This window comes from Rattus norvegicus, chromosome 12, assembly GCF_021556685.1.
Source record: "Rattus norvegicus strain SHRSP/BbbUtx chromosome 12, alternate assembly SHRSP_T2T, whole genome shotgun sequence".
In the NCBI taxonomy this organism is placed as follows: domain Eukaryota; kingdom Metazoa; phylum Chordata; class Mammalia; order Rodentia; family Muridae; genus Rattus; species Rattus norvegicus.
Window position 1 is genome coordinate 16,933,182 of NC_141545.1, and position 14,883 is coordinate 16,948,064.

The following is a 14,883-nucleotide window of genomic DNA, read 5'->3' on the forward strand; positions in this document are numbered from 1 at the left end:
AGTCCCAGGCTCGGCAGGCTACGTTTACCTCACAGCTTCTCACAGAGCGAAGCGCCGCAAAGTTTTGACATTTTGGCAACGGAGACGCACACTGGTTCTCTCCGGCTGACAGCTGTGGCGGCAGCCGACTCCCGAGGGCCGCTCAGTCGCAAGCCCTAGGTTCTCCCGCCGCCCGCAGTCCGGAGGCCACGAGGCCCCGCCGCGTCCTCCCGCGCTCGCCCTCCCGGAGGCTGCACCATGTCTCGGGGGCCGGAGGAGGTGAACCGGCTCACGGAGAACACGTACCGGGTAAGTGTGGGACTTTGCGGAGTTCGAGACCGGAGAAGGGAGATCTGGAAACCTGTGGTTCCAGGCTGAGGGCGGAGGCTGGGAGGCCCAGAGACTTGGGGAGTCCAGGATTCCAGGCCAGGAACGTGAGCCCCGCCAAGCAGCTGACCATTGTCGCCAGCGGGGTAGGCGATTCGGGATTCTTTTTCACTTTTGAGATAAAGTGCGGACTTTACATGATAAGGGTCTTCTCCCCTTCCCCCTTGGGCCCTCGGAGACTCCCAGGGACCCATGGGGAACGGGGATTGGAGACGTGGAAGACAATCTGCGGAGTCCCCGAGAGGTTCTTGTCCTCCCCCAACTTCTCTTTGTGATCAGTGACTATGCTGGTCTGACCGCTGGGGCTAAACCCTCCCCAGATCCAAAAGAGAAAAAAAGAGACAAGCTCGAGTTTCCTCGGAGAAAAGAAAGCGCTCAAGAATGTAGGGGAGAAACTCCTCCGTAATTAGGAATCCATCGCCAGGTGAGCCTGGCTCCCTCAGCTCAGGGAATTTTCTAGGCTGCCAGGGAATCTGCTCTTGGGAAGACCTTTGAAACGCCTTCCCCCTCTTGGACTCTTTCACACAGGAGCTTTTAGTTCAACTTGGCTTTTCTTTTGATTACTTTTTTGTTTAGTGTTTTGACAATTTTATATATCTATATACAATTATTATGAACATGTTTGCCCGTAGTTGGACTTTTCCTACGTCGATGATCTGGGGAGGTTATTGGAGTCAGAGAGCCCTGAGATTTTAATAAGAATTGACTTAAGCTGACAGAACGTGTGGTGATTGGTCGCTAAACGTGCATGTTATGTGAGAGAATTTTTCCAGAAACAGACATGGGATTAGTGGCCAGTTTAGTAAGTTTAAGTACTTATAAATGAATTCCATTTGAAATGAGATATGCGTTTAATCATCTGCTATTAATAGAATACAAAACAACTTTTGTTTTAATTCCACTTAGGCCCATTGAACCCCTGAGATTTAAAGTTCTCTAAATTTTCTTGTAGTCATGATTAAAAGCCACTCTTTGGCCATTTTTCTAGATTTTTTTCCCCCTAAAATTGAGTTTCTAGATTTGCAAGGTCTGAGTTCTGCAATCAGAGTTTATTGAGTTGCTGGGAAATCATTTTAAAGCAGCATAAACATATTTTCAGAATTCATTGTAGCTCCAAAATTTATTCACCCCTCCATGTGTGTACTAGAATACTTATTCTAGATAGACAAAATAGACTGTATTATTGTGATTTTGAAGGCTCATGACTGTGGCCAAAACCTGTACCTATTGGTGTGTTTCCTTAAATAAATGGCAATTTTTAGAAATGCCAGAAATTTGAACGTTTAAAGCCTTATATTTGGATTGACATTGTTCGCACTTAAATGATCTGAAGAGGGTAGACCTGGAGGTGTGGGGTGCTAACAAAGTACGGAAGTGAAATAACATAGCATGGGGGAGACAGGCTCTTCAGATGATAGTTAAGGAATGGAGGTTATTTATTGGAGTTTATGCTTGGAATCCGAGCATCTGCTTCAGTGGAAAACACAGGCGCAGTAAAGTTTCTCGAACACAACTGATTGTTTATCTTGCCGGTCTGGAAAGAAAATGTCAACTTGACAAGCAATCAGATGCCCTAAGTAAACTGCTCTTTTTCTCACTTCTGACTGAGAAACCTTTGGTTGGGGTGTGGGCAGGCAGATTACAGTACCACAAATATGAACCACTTTGGCATGTCTTTCTACCCACAGAAATGGAGCAAGAGGAAAATTGGTGATTTTGTTGTTTTGGTTATCCGCATTTGTAGACATAAGGCATCTAGTAAGTCTTTTTTGGCATGTTTTGTTTTTCTTTATTTAAAGACGAGGTCTGGCTATGTAGCCCTAATTGGCCTGGAATTTGATATGTAGACCAGTTTGACCTCAGATTCAGAGATTCAAAACAGTGTAACTCCTAGCTATTTTGTTGTTGTTGTTGCTTGTTCCTCCTCCCCCTCCTCCTCCCCCTCCTCCTCCCCCTCCTCCTCCTCCTCCCCTCCTCCTCCTCCTCCCCCTCCCCCTCCTCCTCCCCCCCCCCCTCCTCCTCCTCTTCCTCCTCCTCCTCCTCCTCCTCCTCCTCCTCCTCCTCCTCCTCTTCTTCTTCTTCTTCTTCTTCTTCTTCTTCTTCTTCTTCTTCTTCTTCTTCTTCTTCTTCTTCTTCTTCTTTCCTGAGATACTCTTGTGTATGTAGTCTAGGCCAGCTTCCTGAGAGCTCACTATGTATCCCAGGCTGGCCTCACCTCCTCAGTGCTGGGATTGGAAGTGTATACTACCATACTAGCTCCTTTTCAGTTTTGAGAGGTAATAGATTGAAGATCAGAGACCAGTGTGTTATTAGTATCCATTCCCAAGTGTTGAAATATTTCAAAAACTTGCTAAATGTCAATTGATTTTAGCCAGCATTTCCTTGTTAATAATTTGGGGTCAGGGTTTTTTGTTTTGTTTTGTTTTTGTTTGTTTTTTTATGTGAAGATAATGGGATTTAAAAAAAAAAAGTCACAGCACTAGACCTGAGGTTTCTATATCTATAAAACAAAGTGAAGGCTGCTAGCCCATAATTTGACTTTAAAGACATGCACATTTACGGGGGTGATTGGAAGCCTGAAAAGCCTTTTATTTTAATCCAGGCTAAAAACAATTTAAATGCAATATTGCAAAAATTCTACTGACAGTGTTGATGAATGGCGTGCTTTTAAAAACAGATTTCTTTGTGTTACCTGGCAATCTACAATATTTTACTAATAGAAATACAGTCTAACCAGGTGCGTTTACAAAGGCCACCTGCAAATGAGATTTGGTGTCTTGCCTCTCTGGGCTTTAGTTGTGTATGTGTGTTGTTTTTTTAATGCTCAGATATCTTTAAATAAAGGAATAAATTCTTTAGGGCAATGAAAGTTTGGCAAGGTGGTGTGATCCTCTGTGCAGTATCAGATAGCCCTAAATATATATTAATACACTGGCATAGTTTTAAATGTACTTAGACAAATGATTTCTGGATATCCACGCTAACTCCCAGAAGGATGTTATGTTTTACTGTTTCATAAACAATCAGCCCCAAAAGAAAAAATACTGTTGCTAATTTGAGTTTAGCCAAAGATACCAACCTCCTTCCCAGGCTTAGCCTATAGTGTGCCCAGAATTTGCCCTCGAAAGCTTTCTTGTGACTTTCTCATGCTTTTCTGATAAGAGCTTGCTTTGGTAGGTAAGGATGAAATAAAGTTCCAAAAACTTTGCTTAAGAGGAACCCCAACCTTCCTAACAGTTAGGGTTTGAAAGTCTTAGGAGATTGAGGAAGAATGGATGTACTATCACCCAAGGACATCCTACCTGTGCTCATCTTAATAAGGAGTGGAAGAGAAACGTGGCACTCTCAGGACAAGGGAAAGGGCCACAGACACAATCTTTATCCAGTGCCACAGACATAGTAAGGTGGGTTCTGTTAAAGAACTAAGGTGCAGTATATACAACTTTGGGAAACTATGTATGTGAAAGCTGGAGACGTGGTTCAGCATTTACTGCTCTTCCAGGGGACTTGAATTCTGTTCCTAGCATCCACAGAGGATGGCTTACAACTGCCTGTACCTCCAGTTCGAGGGGATCTGATGCCTCTGGTCTCTGAGGGCACCTGTGCGCTCTCTCTCTCTCTCTCTCTCTCTCTCACACACACACACACACACACACACACACACACACACACACACACACACAACGTAAGAGAATAAGAAGGAAATGATGACTCTAGGACAGACAAAACCAAATGTATAATAGGTTTTAAAAAAAATGAACAGACATTTAGCATCAATCACAACTTTAAAAGTTCTAAGATTGTCATCCTTTTCAATCTTCACAAAATTATTTATGATACCACGAAAACAGTTGAAAGTGGTGGCGTATGTGTGTATACACATGTGTTCACATATGTGTGTAGGTGGTGGAGAACAAGGGGCTGCATCAAGGGTCTTCCTCAATCACTTTCCACCTTATTTTTGAGACATGATCTCTCCCTGAACTTGGAAGTTTACCATATTGGCTAGACTGACTGGCTGGCTAGTGACTGGCTGACTGGCTGGCTAGTGAGCCCCAGATACACTCCTGCCTTTGATTCACCAGTCCTGGGATCTCAGGCACACACCGCCGCCTCTAACTTTTTACATGGTCGATGGGAGTCTAAAGTTCTTACGCTTCTAGAAAAACACGTTACCACTGAGTCATTTGCCACCCTCTGACTCAGGAGACAGGGAGACAAATGGCTCTCGGTGAGTTCAAGCACAGCCTGGTTTGTAAAGTGAGCTCGGGGCAGCCAGAGCAACACAATAAGACCCCATCTCAAGGGCGAAAATAATACAATAAAATGTTTCACATAAAGCAGTCAGTAAATGTCAGCTTTTCAAGAAGGCCCATTTATTTCACTCTCTTAAAATTACCATTCTGCCTTCCAGCCCCACCTTAAGCTGCTTCACCTTCTCCCCCATAAAATTTACAACCGTAAGTATATTGTGTGATGTGTTTACTCATTATGTTTGTCCATCTCTCCTTCCTCCCCAACGGGAATGTGAGCTGTTCAAGGTAAATACCTTTGTTTTGTGGTATTTCAAGCACCCAGAACAGTTCCTGGTACGAAGGTGCATTTGTTGAACCACTGCACATTTAATCAATTTAAGTGTTTAATCCTGCGTTCAGATCTCTGCTCCCTCCCTTGATGACATCTGCCTCCAAAGATACATGTGGATTCTTTCTATGACCACGTTCTAAAGATCTATTTAGATTTTTATTTTATGTGTGTGAGTGTCTATTTGCTTGGATATATGTGCACAACGTGCGTATCTGGTGTCTTGAGCTCGAAGAGGGTGTCAGAGCCTCTGGAACTGGAGTTACGGGCAGTTTTGAGATGCCTGGTGGGTGCTGGGAGTTGAGCCCTGCTTGTCTGCAAGGGCCGTGAGTGCTCTGCTGAGCCTTCTTCACCACCAACCTTTTATATTTATTTATTTTTAGATTTCACACGTACTGTGTGTATGACTGTGTGAGGATGTTGGACTAGAGATGGTTGTGAACAGCCATGTGGGTACCGGGAACTGAACCAGGTCCTCTGGAAGAGCAGCCAATGCTCTTAACCTCAGCCCAGAACCAACCATTTTAAAGTTGAAAAACTGACCTGGAGTCTGAGTGACCAGTTTCAGTCATTTACACCCCTGGCCTCTGAGTAGTGATTCAGTTTCTGGTGACCAACTCGAATGCACATAACAAATAAGTTTTCATAATTTTGGTGATCTAAAAAAAAGTCACTAAAATTTTTTTTCTGGAAATTCATCGTAGACCTGTTTTGAACAAACTTTTAAATAAGAAACTGAGGTGCTTTTGTTCTTTTACTGGGTAGAGCGAGCCTCGGGGCATGTGTTTCCTTGTTTCTCTTCTCAGCTTGAGTTTAATGGGGGTTGTGTAAAGGCTAGGGTCTGCTTGGTCTCCAGAGTGGAGAGTCAAGTCCACACGGAAAACTTTAAAATGCCTAAGAACTCTTTCTAGCTGAGTGTACTGGGGCTTTTGAACACAGCACTTGGGAGGCTAAGGCAGAAGAATTGCTGTGAGTTAAGAACAGCCTGAACCACAAAGTAAGACATTATCTCAGAAAAATAAAAAAACCAAGTGCTGGAGAGACATCTCGGCGATTAAGGTGTGAACCGCCCTTCCAGACAACTGGAGTTTGGATTCCAGCATCCATGCCGGGTGCTCACAACTGTCTGCAACTCCAGCTCCAAGGGATCCTGAGTCCTCTTCTGGCCTCTTTGGGTACCTGCACATACATACATACATACATACATACATACATACATACATACATACACACACACACACACATACATACATACATTCATACAGACATTCATGCATGCATGCATTCATACATACATACATTCATATATACATGCATTCATACATACATTCATACATGCATTCATACATACATTCATTCATACATGCATTCATACATGCATATACTTATACATATATACATTCATACATACATACACACACATACCACATAAATAAAAATACATTTTTTAAAATAAGCTGTTTTTAAAAAGTAAAAACAGCAGCTAATCTCTGAAGCGTATTAGTATATTCTGTAGCTTTACACCGTTTGGCATCTCTTTCTTTTCCTCTAACTCTTTTTTTTTTTTTTTTTTTTTTTATTAACTTGAGTATTTCTTATTTACATTTCGAGTGTTATTCCCTTTCCTGGTTTCGGGCAAACATCCCCCTAATCCCTCCCCCCCTCTAACTCTTCCCTACAGTTATCCGGAAGATAAAATGAGATTTGCAGAACTCTAGACAGCTCGCTGTTAGTTATCCAATGACTGAAAAGGGGGTGTGAGAACGCTGTGCCCGGGAGCCTCGGGAAGAGTTGCCACGTGTCAAATACTGATGGGAACGGCCCAGCGATTTAGTGTGTTGTGTGGTCAAATAAAATACAAAGTACAGCAAACAAACAATCGTTTGCTTTTTGCTATTAAAGCATGTTTTTCTCGTTACTAAGGAGTTTTGCGCCTATGGTAACATGGCCGTACAGCATTCTTTAGTGTGCAACAGGGGAAGTTGGGCCCACTTAGACCATGGCACCCTCTCTGGGTTTCAGTTAGCTTATTAAGTTTATATTCATGATTTTTTTTCAGTATCTGACATTAACTCTGGCCTTGCACAGACCTGCAAAGGAAGTCTAGTGCACATAAAATTGTAAAGACTTGGTTTGTTTGTTTTGGTTTGTTGTTTCTTCAGCAGACCGTGTGGATGTTTATTCTCTAGTTGCAAAGTAAAAACTGCAGTAACATTGACTTAACTTGCCTGTGACACAGGGAAATACATTTATTCATAAAACTTCTATTGAATTTCAATTTACGTAGAGATGGATGTATTTGACTAGATGTGGGGGGCAGAGGGGAAAGAGGGGGAGGAATTGTGTGAGAGGAGGCCTAGGAGGAGAGGGGGGTGGATATTGAGATGTAAAGTGAATTAATAAATAAACAAATAGAAGAATGTGTTTTAGTATATGGAGCTCACTACATCACATAAACTAAACACTATGTAAGCAGCACCCAGATGAAAAAGTCTGACGAGCCACACTGAGCTGCTCATGGGCTTCCTTCCTGTCACTATGCCAGTGTGGGTACCACTCTCCAACCTGTAATAGTGTTTGCTGTTTTCTCTGCCCTTTCCCAGCATGGTTATCAGATTCATCCATGTCGTAGTAACTGTCACTGTTTGTTCTTGTTGTGGATTGATATTTTACCATCAGGATATATCAGGGGTGTGTGGGTTGTTTCCAAGCTTCTCCAGGATGACACAGTGATGCCTTCCAACACTCTGGTTCGTGACGGACAGTCATAGACCCTGGTATCCCCTGGATGTGCACACAGGAGTACACAGGAGTGAAGTTGGATCTTGAGATTTAGTAGCAAATACTGAGCCATTCTCCACAGTGGTTGTGCTAGCTGACTGCTCCCAAATTCCCTTCAGGCAGCCTATGATATCGTTGTTGGCTTTTTGTCATCTTTGCCCTCTGATAGGTGTGTGTAGATGAAAAAATCGACTTTCAAAACATTTGCCCCAGGCCTGCTGTTGACCTGTGTGGAACTGGTAGGGGACACATTGTCAGTCACAATCAGGATCACGGGATTGCAGGTCTCGGGATGTATTGTTCTGGTTTTCACTGCAGTAAAACTCTTAACTTCGTTAGACTCTACACTGTCGTGGCTGAGCACATTAGAAAGTCTTATTATGAAAGAGATGTCCGAGACCTAAATGAGTTCTACTTAAATACACCCAGATACTTAGAGTTACAGTCAATTGGATTTTCTTGCTAATTGAGTTTTAATGAAAGTTCCTTTTTCTTTCTATATAACTTTTCTCAGAAATGTACAAACTTTATTGGTATAGGTACAGTAAGCTAGTTTTCTAAAGTAGTTTCAGTGAGTTATAGTTTATTCAAGTAACTTCAGGACTGATAACCTGCTAAAGGACATTTTTGTGTCTCTGTCTATCTGATTGGTGTTCTTTGTCGGGGCAGGGGGACATGTATGTGCACACTTGTGTGGATGAGTACATAATGTGTATGCATGTATTTGGAGACCATGTGTTAACATCAGGTGACATCCTCCATTACTCTTGGATGTGTTTTTTTAGACAGGGCGTCTCACTAAACCTGGATCATGTTAAACTAGCTGACCAATGAGCTCTAAAGACACTCTTGTCCCTGGGTCTCCACCCACTGAACTAGTATTGTAGACATGGCTGCCACAGTTGGTGTTTACATAGTGCAGAGGATCCCGCTCAGGTCCTCATGCTTGCTGGGCCGACTGTGTCAAGTAAGCTATCTCTGTAGTCCGGGAAATGTTCTGTTTGGTGGTGAAGGTTGTTTGCTTGCTTGTTTTCAAACAGCCTCATGTGTAAATCCTAGACTGGCCTAGAATTCACTCTGCAGACCAGGCCTCAGACTCACAGATTAAAGGCATGTGCGACCACACCTGGCCAGAACTGTTCTTTTTAATTCGAGTCTTTATCCCAATTGTATTGTAATTGTATATGCTTGAGAGCAAGTCCTGAAAAGTATAATTTTCCGCATTTCCCACAGGGTTTGTATCTATGAGTCAAGTTAGAGGATTTTGAAAACGATTTTTCTTCTGATTGCAGAATATTTCCAAAATTTCTATGAAAATTCTAAAAATAAGTCTTCCCAAATCTCATCTTGCATAGACAACACGAACTCTTGGAGTCAACTCTTTTCAGTCCATAGCTCATGTCAGTATTTGCTGCTTCCTCATTGTGATGACTCCGCAGTATTCTGAAACTCTTCTTCACAAGTTATTGATCCAGCTCTGTTGTTAGATATAGATCATTGCCAGTAGGTTGCTATTAAGACACTGCAGTGGGCACGGCTGCAGATAAAGCTTTGCCCCAATCCAAGTTGATTTCCGAAAGTTAAATTCCCAGAAGAGAGCTGTGGGTCCAAGGGTTGCTGCATTTTTAAAGAAAATATGCTGCAAATATTAATACTGAAATTTGCAGTATGCGTTCACCTTCCATTGAACTCTTAGCCAGTTACAGAGATAATTTAAAACCATTTCCTTTTTTTTTTTTTTTAAATCCAGAGAAAGATTTCATGTATTTGTAGCAGAAAAACATATCTATCAAGTGTATAGATTATGGACATTGTCCAGAACACCTGAGATCTCATGTCTACCATTATTAGTGTAATTTGTAATTTGGAACTTCTGGGTATTTAACAGAGTGATCAGATAGTACTGTGAACATTCAGACCTTTGTTCTTATTTTCATCAGCCTCGACTCAATATTTTCTCTACTTTGATTCTCTTTATGGTTAGTCACTAGTTGTAACAGTTAACTTTGATCTTTATAGATAAAGGTGAGACAAGTGAAAATGAGATAAAATGTTGCAGTTTTCTCTTTCTTTAGGAAAAATGTTGCCAGCATGTTCCCAAAACAGAAAGCAAAATAGATGAGCCAACCTTAGAGATCTAAAGGGTTGTTTACAGCCTGGAGAGCTGCACATTTGACCCTAACAGCAGGGGGTTGAGATGCCCTCCAGTTTGTTGCTTCAACTCATTTATTTATTTGGTTCTCCTGAGATTGAAAGTCCCGAAGCAGTAACAATCCCTTCACCATAAAACTTGCTACTGCAAGGGCTGGAAAGAAGGCTCAGAAGACAATAGCAACACTGTCTTTACAGAGGCCTTTAGTTTTAGTGTCCTAGCACCCAGGACACAGCTGCTTGTAACTCCAGTTCCTGGGGAGCTAACACCCACTTTTGGCCTCCATAGTCACTGCACTCACACGTACACCTATGCAAACACACACACACACATACACACACACAGACAGACAGAGAGAGAGAGAGAGAGAGAGAGAGAGAGAGAGAGAGAGAGAGAGAGATACTTTCTAAATGAATCACAATTTTTTTTTTCTATTTTTCGGAGCTGGGGACCGAACCCAGGGCCTTGAGCTTCCTAGGCAAGCGCTCTACCACTGAGCTAAATCCCGAACCCTGAAACATTTACTTTTGTGTGTGTGTGTGTGTGTGTGTGTGTGTGTGTGTCTGTCTGTCTGTCTGTCTGTCTGTCTGTCTGCGTCTGCATGCGGATTGGCTCTACCACCTTGTGGGATTGATTTTGTCTTAGATTAGGGTTAGCAGGCTTAAAGGCAAGGGCCTTTACCCACTGAACCATCTTCTTGGCCCTAAAGTGGTTACTTTTATGTTTTACCAAAAATAAGCAAAAATAGATTCCATTTCAATTAAATATATTAGAACTATGATAAAACTTTGTACTTGCTACCTGTTTCCAAGTTAACCTTTAAAGGTAAAGTCTTAAGATTTTTCTTAAGTTTCATATATAGGGATGCATTTGAGATGCTTACTAATCTGAAACTACAGTTGTAACAGAAATTAAAACACTGAGAAACATGCAGAGTACAAATCTTGAGATTGTTTTAAGAGTTTCCTGTTGCCAGCAGTTGATCTCTTTCTAGGTTGGCTATGTCCTGGACAGGTTCGAAACTAGTGATAACCTGTAAAAAGTATGGGGAAGTTCATCTGATTAGAGCACACCACCCAGGGTGATAAGTGTGTAGGTGAGGACAGGTGACAGGCCAGACAACTGCTACTCTAAGTGCAGAACTGACCCTCTGGCTTACTAAGAAAGGTACAGGCAACAATCCTGTCCCTTGCAGATGCTTATCAGACACTGACTCCTGAGTCTGTGGGTAATGGACAGTTTACTCCTGACCAGAAAATATCCTCAAATAACAAACCAGAAAGATAGCAACGATAATTCCTTATACTTAAGTTTTATTGTTATGATTATTTTATTTTTTAATGAAACTTTGACTGTTTGTCTGGAGGTGTGGCTCACGATAGATCATTTGCATGCATGATGTCCTAGAAATAAAAATATGGTCTGGAGAAATGGCTCAATGGGTAAGACAGCTTGTTGTGAAAGCATGGGGAACTGAGTTCTAATTCAGCTCCCAAAGAAAAACCTGGGCATGGCTACACAATTGCCTATAACAACTGCAGCAGGTTAGAGGCAGGAGAATGGCAGGAACTGCTGGCCACTAACCTAGCTCCAGGTTCAGGCCTTGTCTCCAGGGAAGAAGACAGAGCTAGAACAAGATAGCCCATCCTCTCTGGCCCCACAGTGTACAGGCACACAAGCCGGCTTCCACACAACTGTAAGTAAAATGAACACTGGAGCTTGGTACCCGTCACATCCCTGTGAGTACAGTTGTCACAGTTGTCTTCTTACTGAGGGGCCTGAGACAGTGGTGATCGTAAACAACTGCCTAGTTTCAAGCACCTGTTATCTGTTACGCGTCTGCCAGGCTTGCCACGAGCATCCACACTTCCTTCAGCTATTTTCTGAAGGACCCCAGCTGTGCCCAGGCTCTGTGGTCACCACCAGAAACCACAGTGGAGAATAAAGCAGTGTGGTCTGTATAGCTAATGACAGAACAACATTGCCGGTGTGTCACTCTCCCAGCTCCAGCCCTCGGCCTTGGCCTGCCCTCGGCTACTGATGGCTTCCTTGACCTGTCCCAGAGGAGCGCTCACTGCCATTCTGTTCCCTTCTTTATCTTTATCTCTTCTTTTTTACTTTTCAACTTTGTAGTACTGTGGATGACAGCCTCCTCCATGCTAGGCAGAATTTACTCCCGCGTCACATTTGCAGGTGTTCGACTCCTTGAGCTGCATTCCAGCCTCTTTTTTTGCTTTTTCTTTCATGGCAGGGTCTCACTAAATTGCCTAGGCTGTCCTTGAACTCAAGATCCTCTTGCTTCAGTTTTCTGATAGCTGGGCTCCCAGGCCTAGGCCCAGACCATCTGTTTATTCATTTCTTTGGACTTCGTTTTGTTTCTGAATTGGACAAAAGGAAATGATGATGTTTCAGAAGAGTTACCTGTTTAAAGGCAGTTCAGATGTTCTCCAGAAGTTAGATATTCAAAGAACTAGATGGGACACAAAAATTATACACTTTAGGGGCAGTAGAGAGGGCTCCATGGTTAAGACTACACAATGCCCTTGTGGAGGATCCGAGTTCAGTTTCCTTCGACCACACTGGTAGCTCACCACCACCTGGACCTCCAGATCCAGGGGGTCAAACAAAACACCCTCTGATCTTTGTGGTAGCCATATTGACATGAACACACCCACACTCAGGCCCACGTGCATACACATGCATCTAAGAAAGCATACATTTAAAAGAGATTTTTATTCCTCGTCCTTCCGTCTGAGAATATAAGATCATGAACTGCCTTAAAAATCATTTGGTTATCGATTTATTTTCCTCTGATTACAAGGAGTGCAATTTTAATGCACGTTAGAATGATCTTTCTCTTTGACAGGGACTCAGTAGACTTACTCTGTAGATAGACATGGTATTTGGAAGGAGCTGGGAATCTTCAAACAGCAAACGGTGCTTGTGTGAAGCGAGCATACTTTGATCCGATAAGGTTCCTGTTGCTCTGAAGTACTTGGGGGGAATTTCTAAACAGATTTCAGCCCAGCACATAAACCAGCATTTCCTGCAGATCCATTGTTTTTAACAGTCTGCCACTCTTGCTGGCCAGGAGGTTGCAGAAATCCTCCCGCCTCTGTCTCCTGCGTGCTGAGATTAAAGCCATGCCTGGCTTTTTGCTTGCTTTCTATCCCAGGACATAACCTTTTTAAAACAGCGAGCAGAAAAGACAAGCAGCAAGCTTGCAGGGCAGACAGGCCACTTAAGCACAGGGTCTAATACACTCCTGCAGAGTGTATCTTCATTGGAAGTTTCTCCAGACCCAAGAATTATGCAATTATCTTTCCTTTAATGTCTGCCTCTTTTTTTTTTTTTTTTTTTTTTGGTTCTTTTTTTCGGAGCTGGGGACCGAACCCAGGGCCTTGCGCTTCCTAGACAAGCGCTCTACCACTGAGCTAAATCCCCAACCTCTAATGTCTGCCTCTTAATAAATTACTTGGGGGTATATGTGTATGCTATGACACATTTTAGAAGTTAGAGGATAATATTCTGGAGTTGGTTCTCTTCTGCCAGCTTGTTGGTCTCAGGGATCAAACTCAGGTTATCAGGGCTATCAAGCTTAGTGGCAAGCCCCTTCACTGACTGAGCCATCTCACTGGCCCCCATATATGCCTTTTCTATATAATAAAATTATATATTTCAAAACTATTTGCATGTCAAAATGATATGTGAATAACACTTAAAATATTTGTGCTTGTGCATGTGAATGAGTCTAGTGTGTGTTTGTCACAGCACACATGTGGAGATCAGAGGACAGCCTCCCGTGTTTGTCCTGACCTTTCACCTCATTTGGGACAGGTCTCTGGCTTTGCTACCGTGTAGGCCAAGCTAGCTGGCCTGGAAGCTTCCAGGAACTCTCCTGTCTCTACCTCCTGTCTCCTCAAAGGAGTCCACTGGGATTCCAGATGCCTGCACCACACAGCCAGCTTTCACGTTGGTTTTGGGGGTTCAGACTCAGGTCTTCTTTTTTTTTTTTTTTTTTTTTTTTCCCCCGGAGCTGGGGACCAAACCCAGGGCCTTGTACTTCCTAGGCAAGCACTCTACCACTGAGCTAAATCCCCAACCCCCCAGACTCAGGTCTTCTTTCTTGCACCACAAGAACCATCTCCCAGCCCAGCTTTTGCATTTTTTTGTTTTTCTCCTCCATCTGGGGATGGCCTTTGTATTTTTCATGCCTATCTCTCTCTCAGGCCACATAGCTCTCTTCATTCATCTTTGTAGATGAATGGACTAGCATAGTGCCAAGCTTGATGTGGGCTTCTGATAAAGGTTACACAATTGTCTAGTTTTTAATGGTGTTTTAAATATCTCAATGGGAGAACTTTATGGAGTTAGTAGAATGAAATTTAAGTGCACACATTCTCCAGTTTTGCCCCAATCCATTCATTCTCATGTTTATTTTTATTTCTGGAAGATACCAGAAGCAAAAGCACATTTTCAGATTCTGGTTGAAATGTTAGCTTCGCATTCAAAGTTGTCTAACTGGCAATACTGTACTTTAGACAGGGAAGCTTTGCGCTCTCCTTCTTTCAAAGGAAACCTCTACAAGTCAAGCAATAGTAGAGACTACTGTTGTAGCTGGAGGTTTGAGTAGTTCTTATTTTAGTCATAGATACTATTATCCTCTCTCTGAAGTCCATACTCTAAAAGTTGGCCGAAGTCTGGAGCAGGGTTCAAATTCCCTGACCAGTGGACCAAATATATAGTTATAGTTATATGTAGTTACGTAGCATTAGTGAATCTTCTAAACTAAAACTTAGTATAGTCACCTGTACTTGAATCATGGGGGAAGAAGCTTAGAATAATTCTTCTCTGACACAAATATTGAACTCTAATATTTGAAGTAGAATGCAATTTTCTAGTCTTTGAACAAGGTGTCAGTCGTTTGTTTGTTTGTTTGTTTGTTTTTATTCTTTGCTTTACCTCAGATGGCTATGAAGTCAGAATACCCATGCTTGCCT

The 14,883-nt window shown here is 42.5% G+C and overlaps 1 protein-coding gene across 2 annotated transcripts in view; it reads left to right on the forward strand.

Annotated features, from left to right (window-relative positions):
- The window catches only part of Baiap2l1 (BAR/IMD domain containing adaptor protein 2 like 1), an 89,455-nt gene continuing 74,572 nt past the window's right edge, over positions 1–14,883 (forward strand). Inside the window, exon 1 of one of the 2 annotated variants that reach the window (XM_087578230.1) lies at positions 1–288. Coding sequence is in view for 1 of the 2 variants with exons in the window: in NM_001034140.1 (NP_001029312.1) it covers positions 238–288 (51 nt within the window). In the remaining variant the exon portion in view is untranslated. The remainder of the gene's footprint in view (positions 289–14,883) is intronic. The other variant, NM_001034140.1, reaches the window with a different exon arrangement.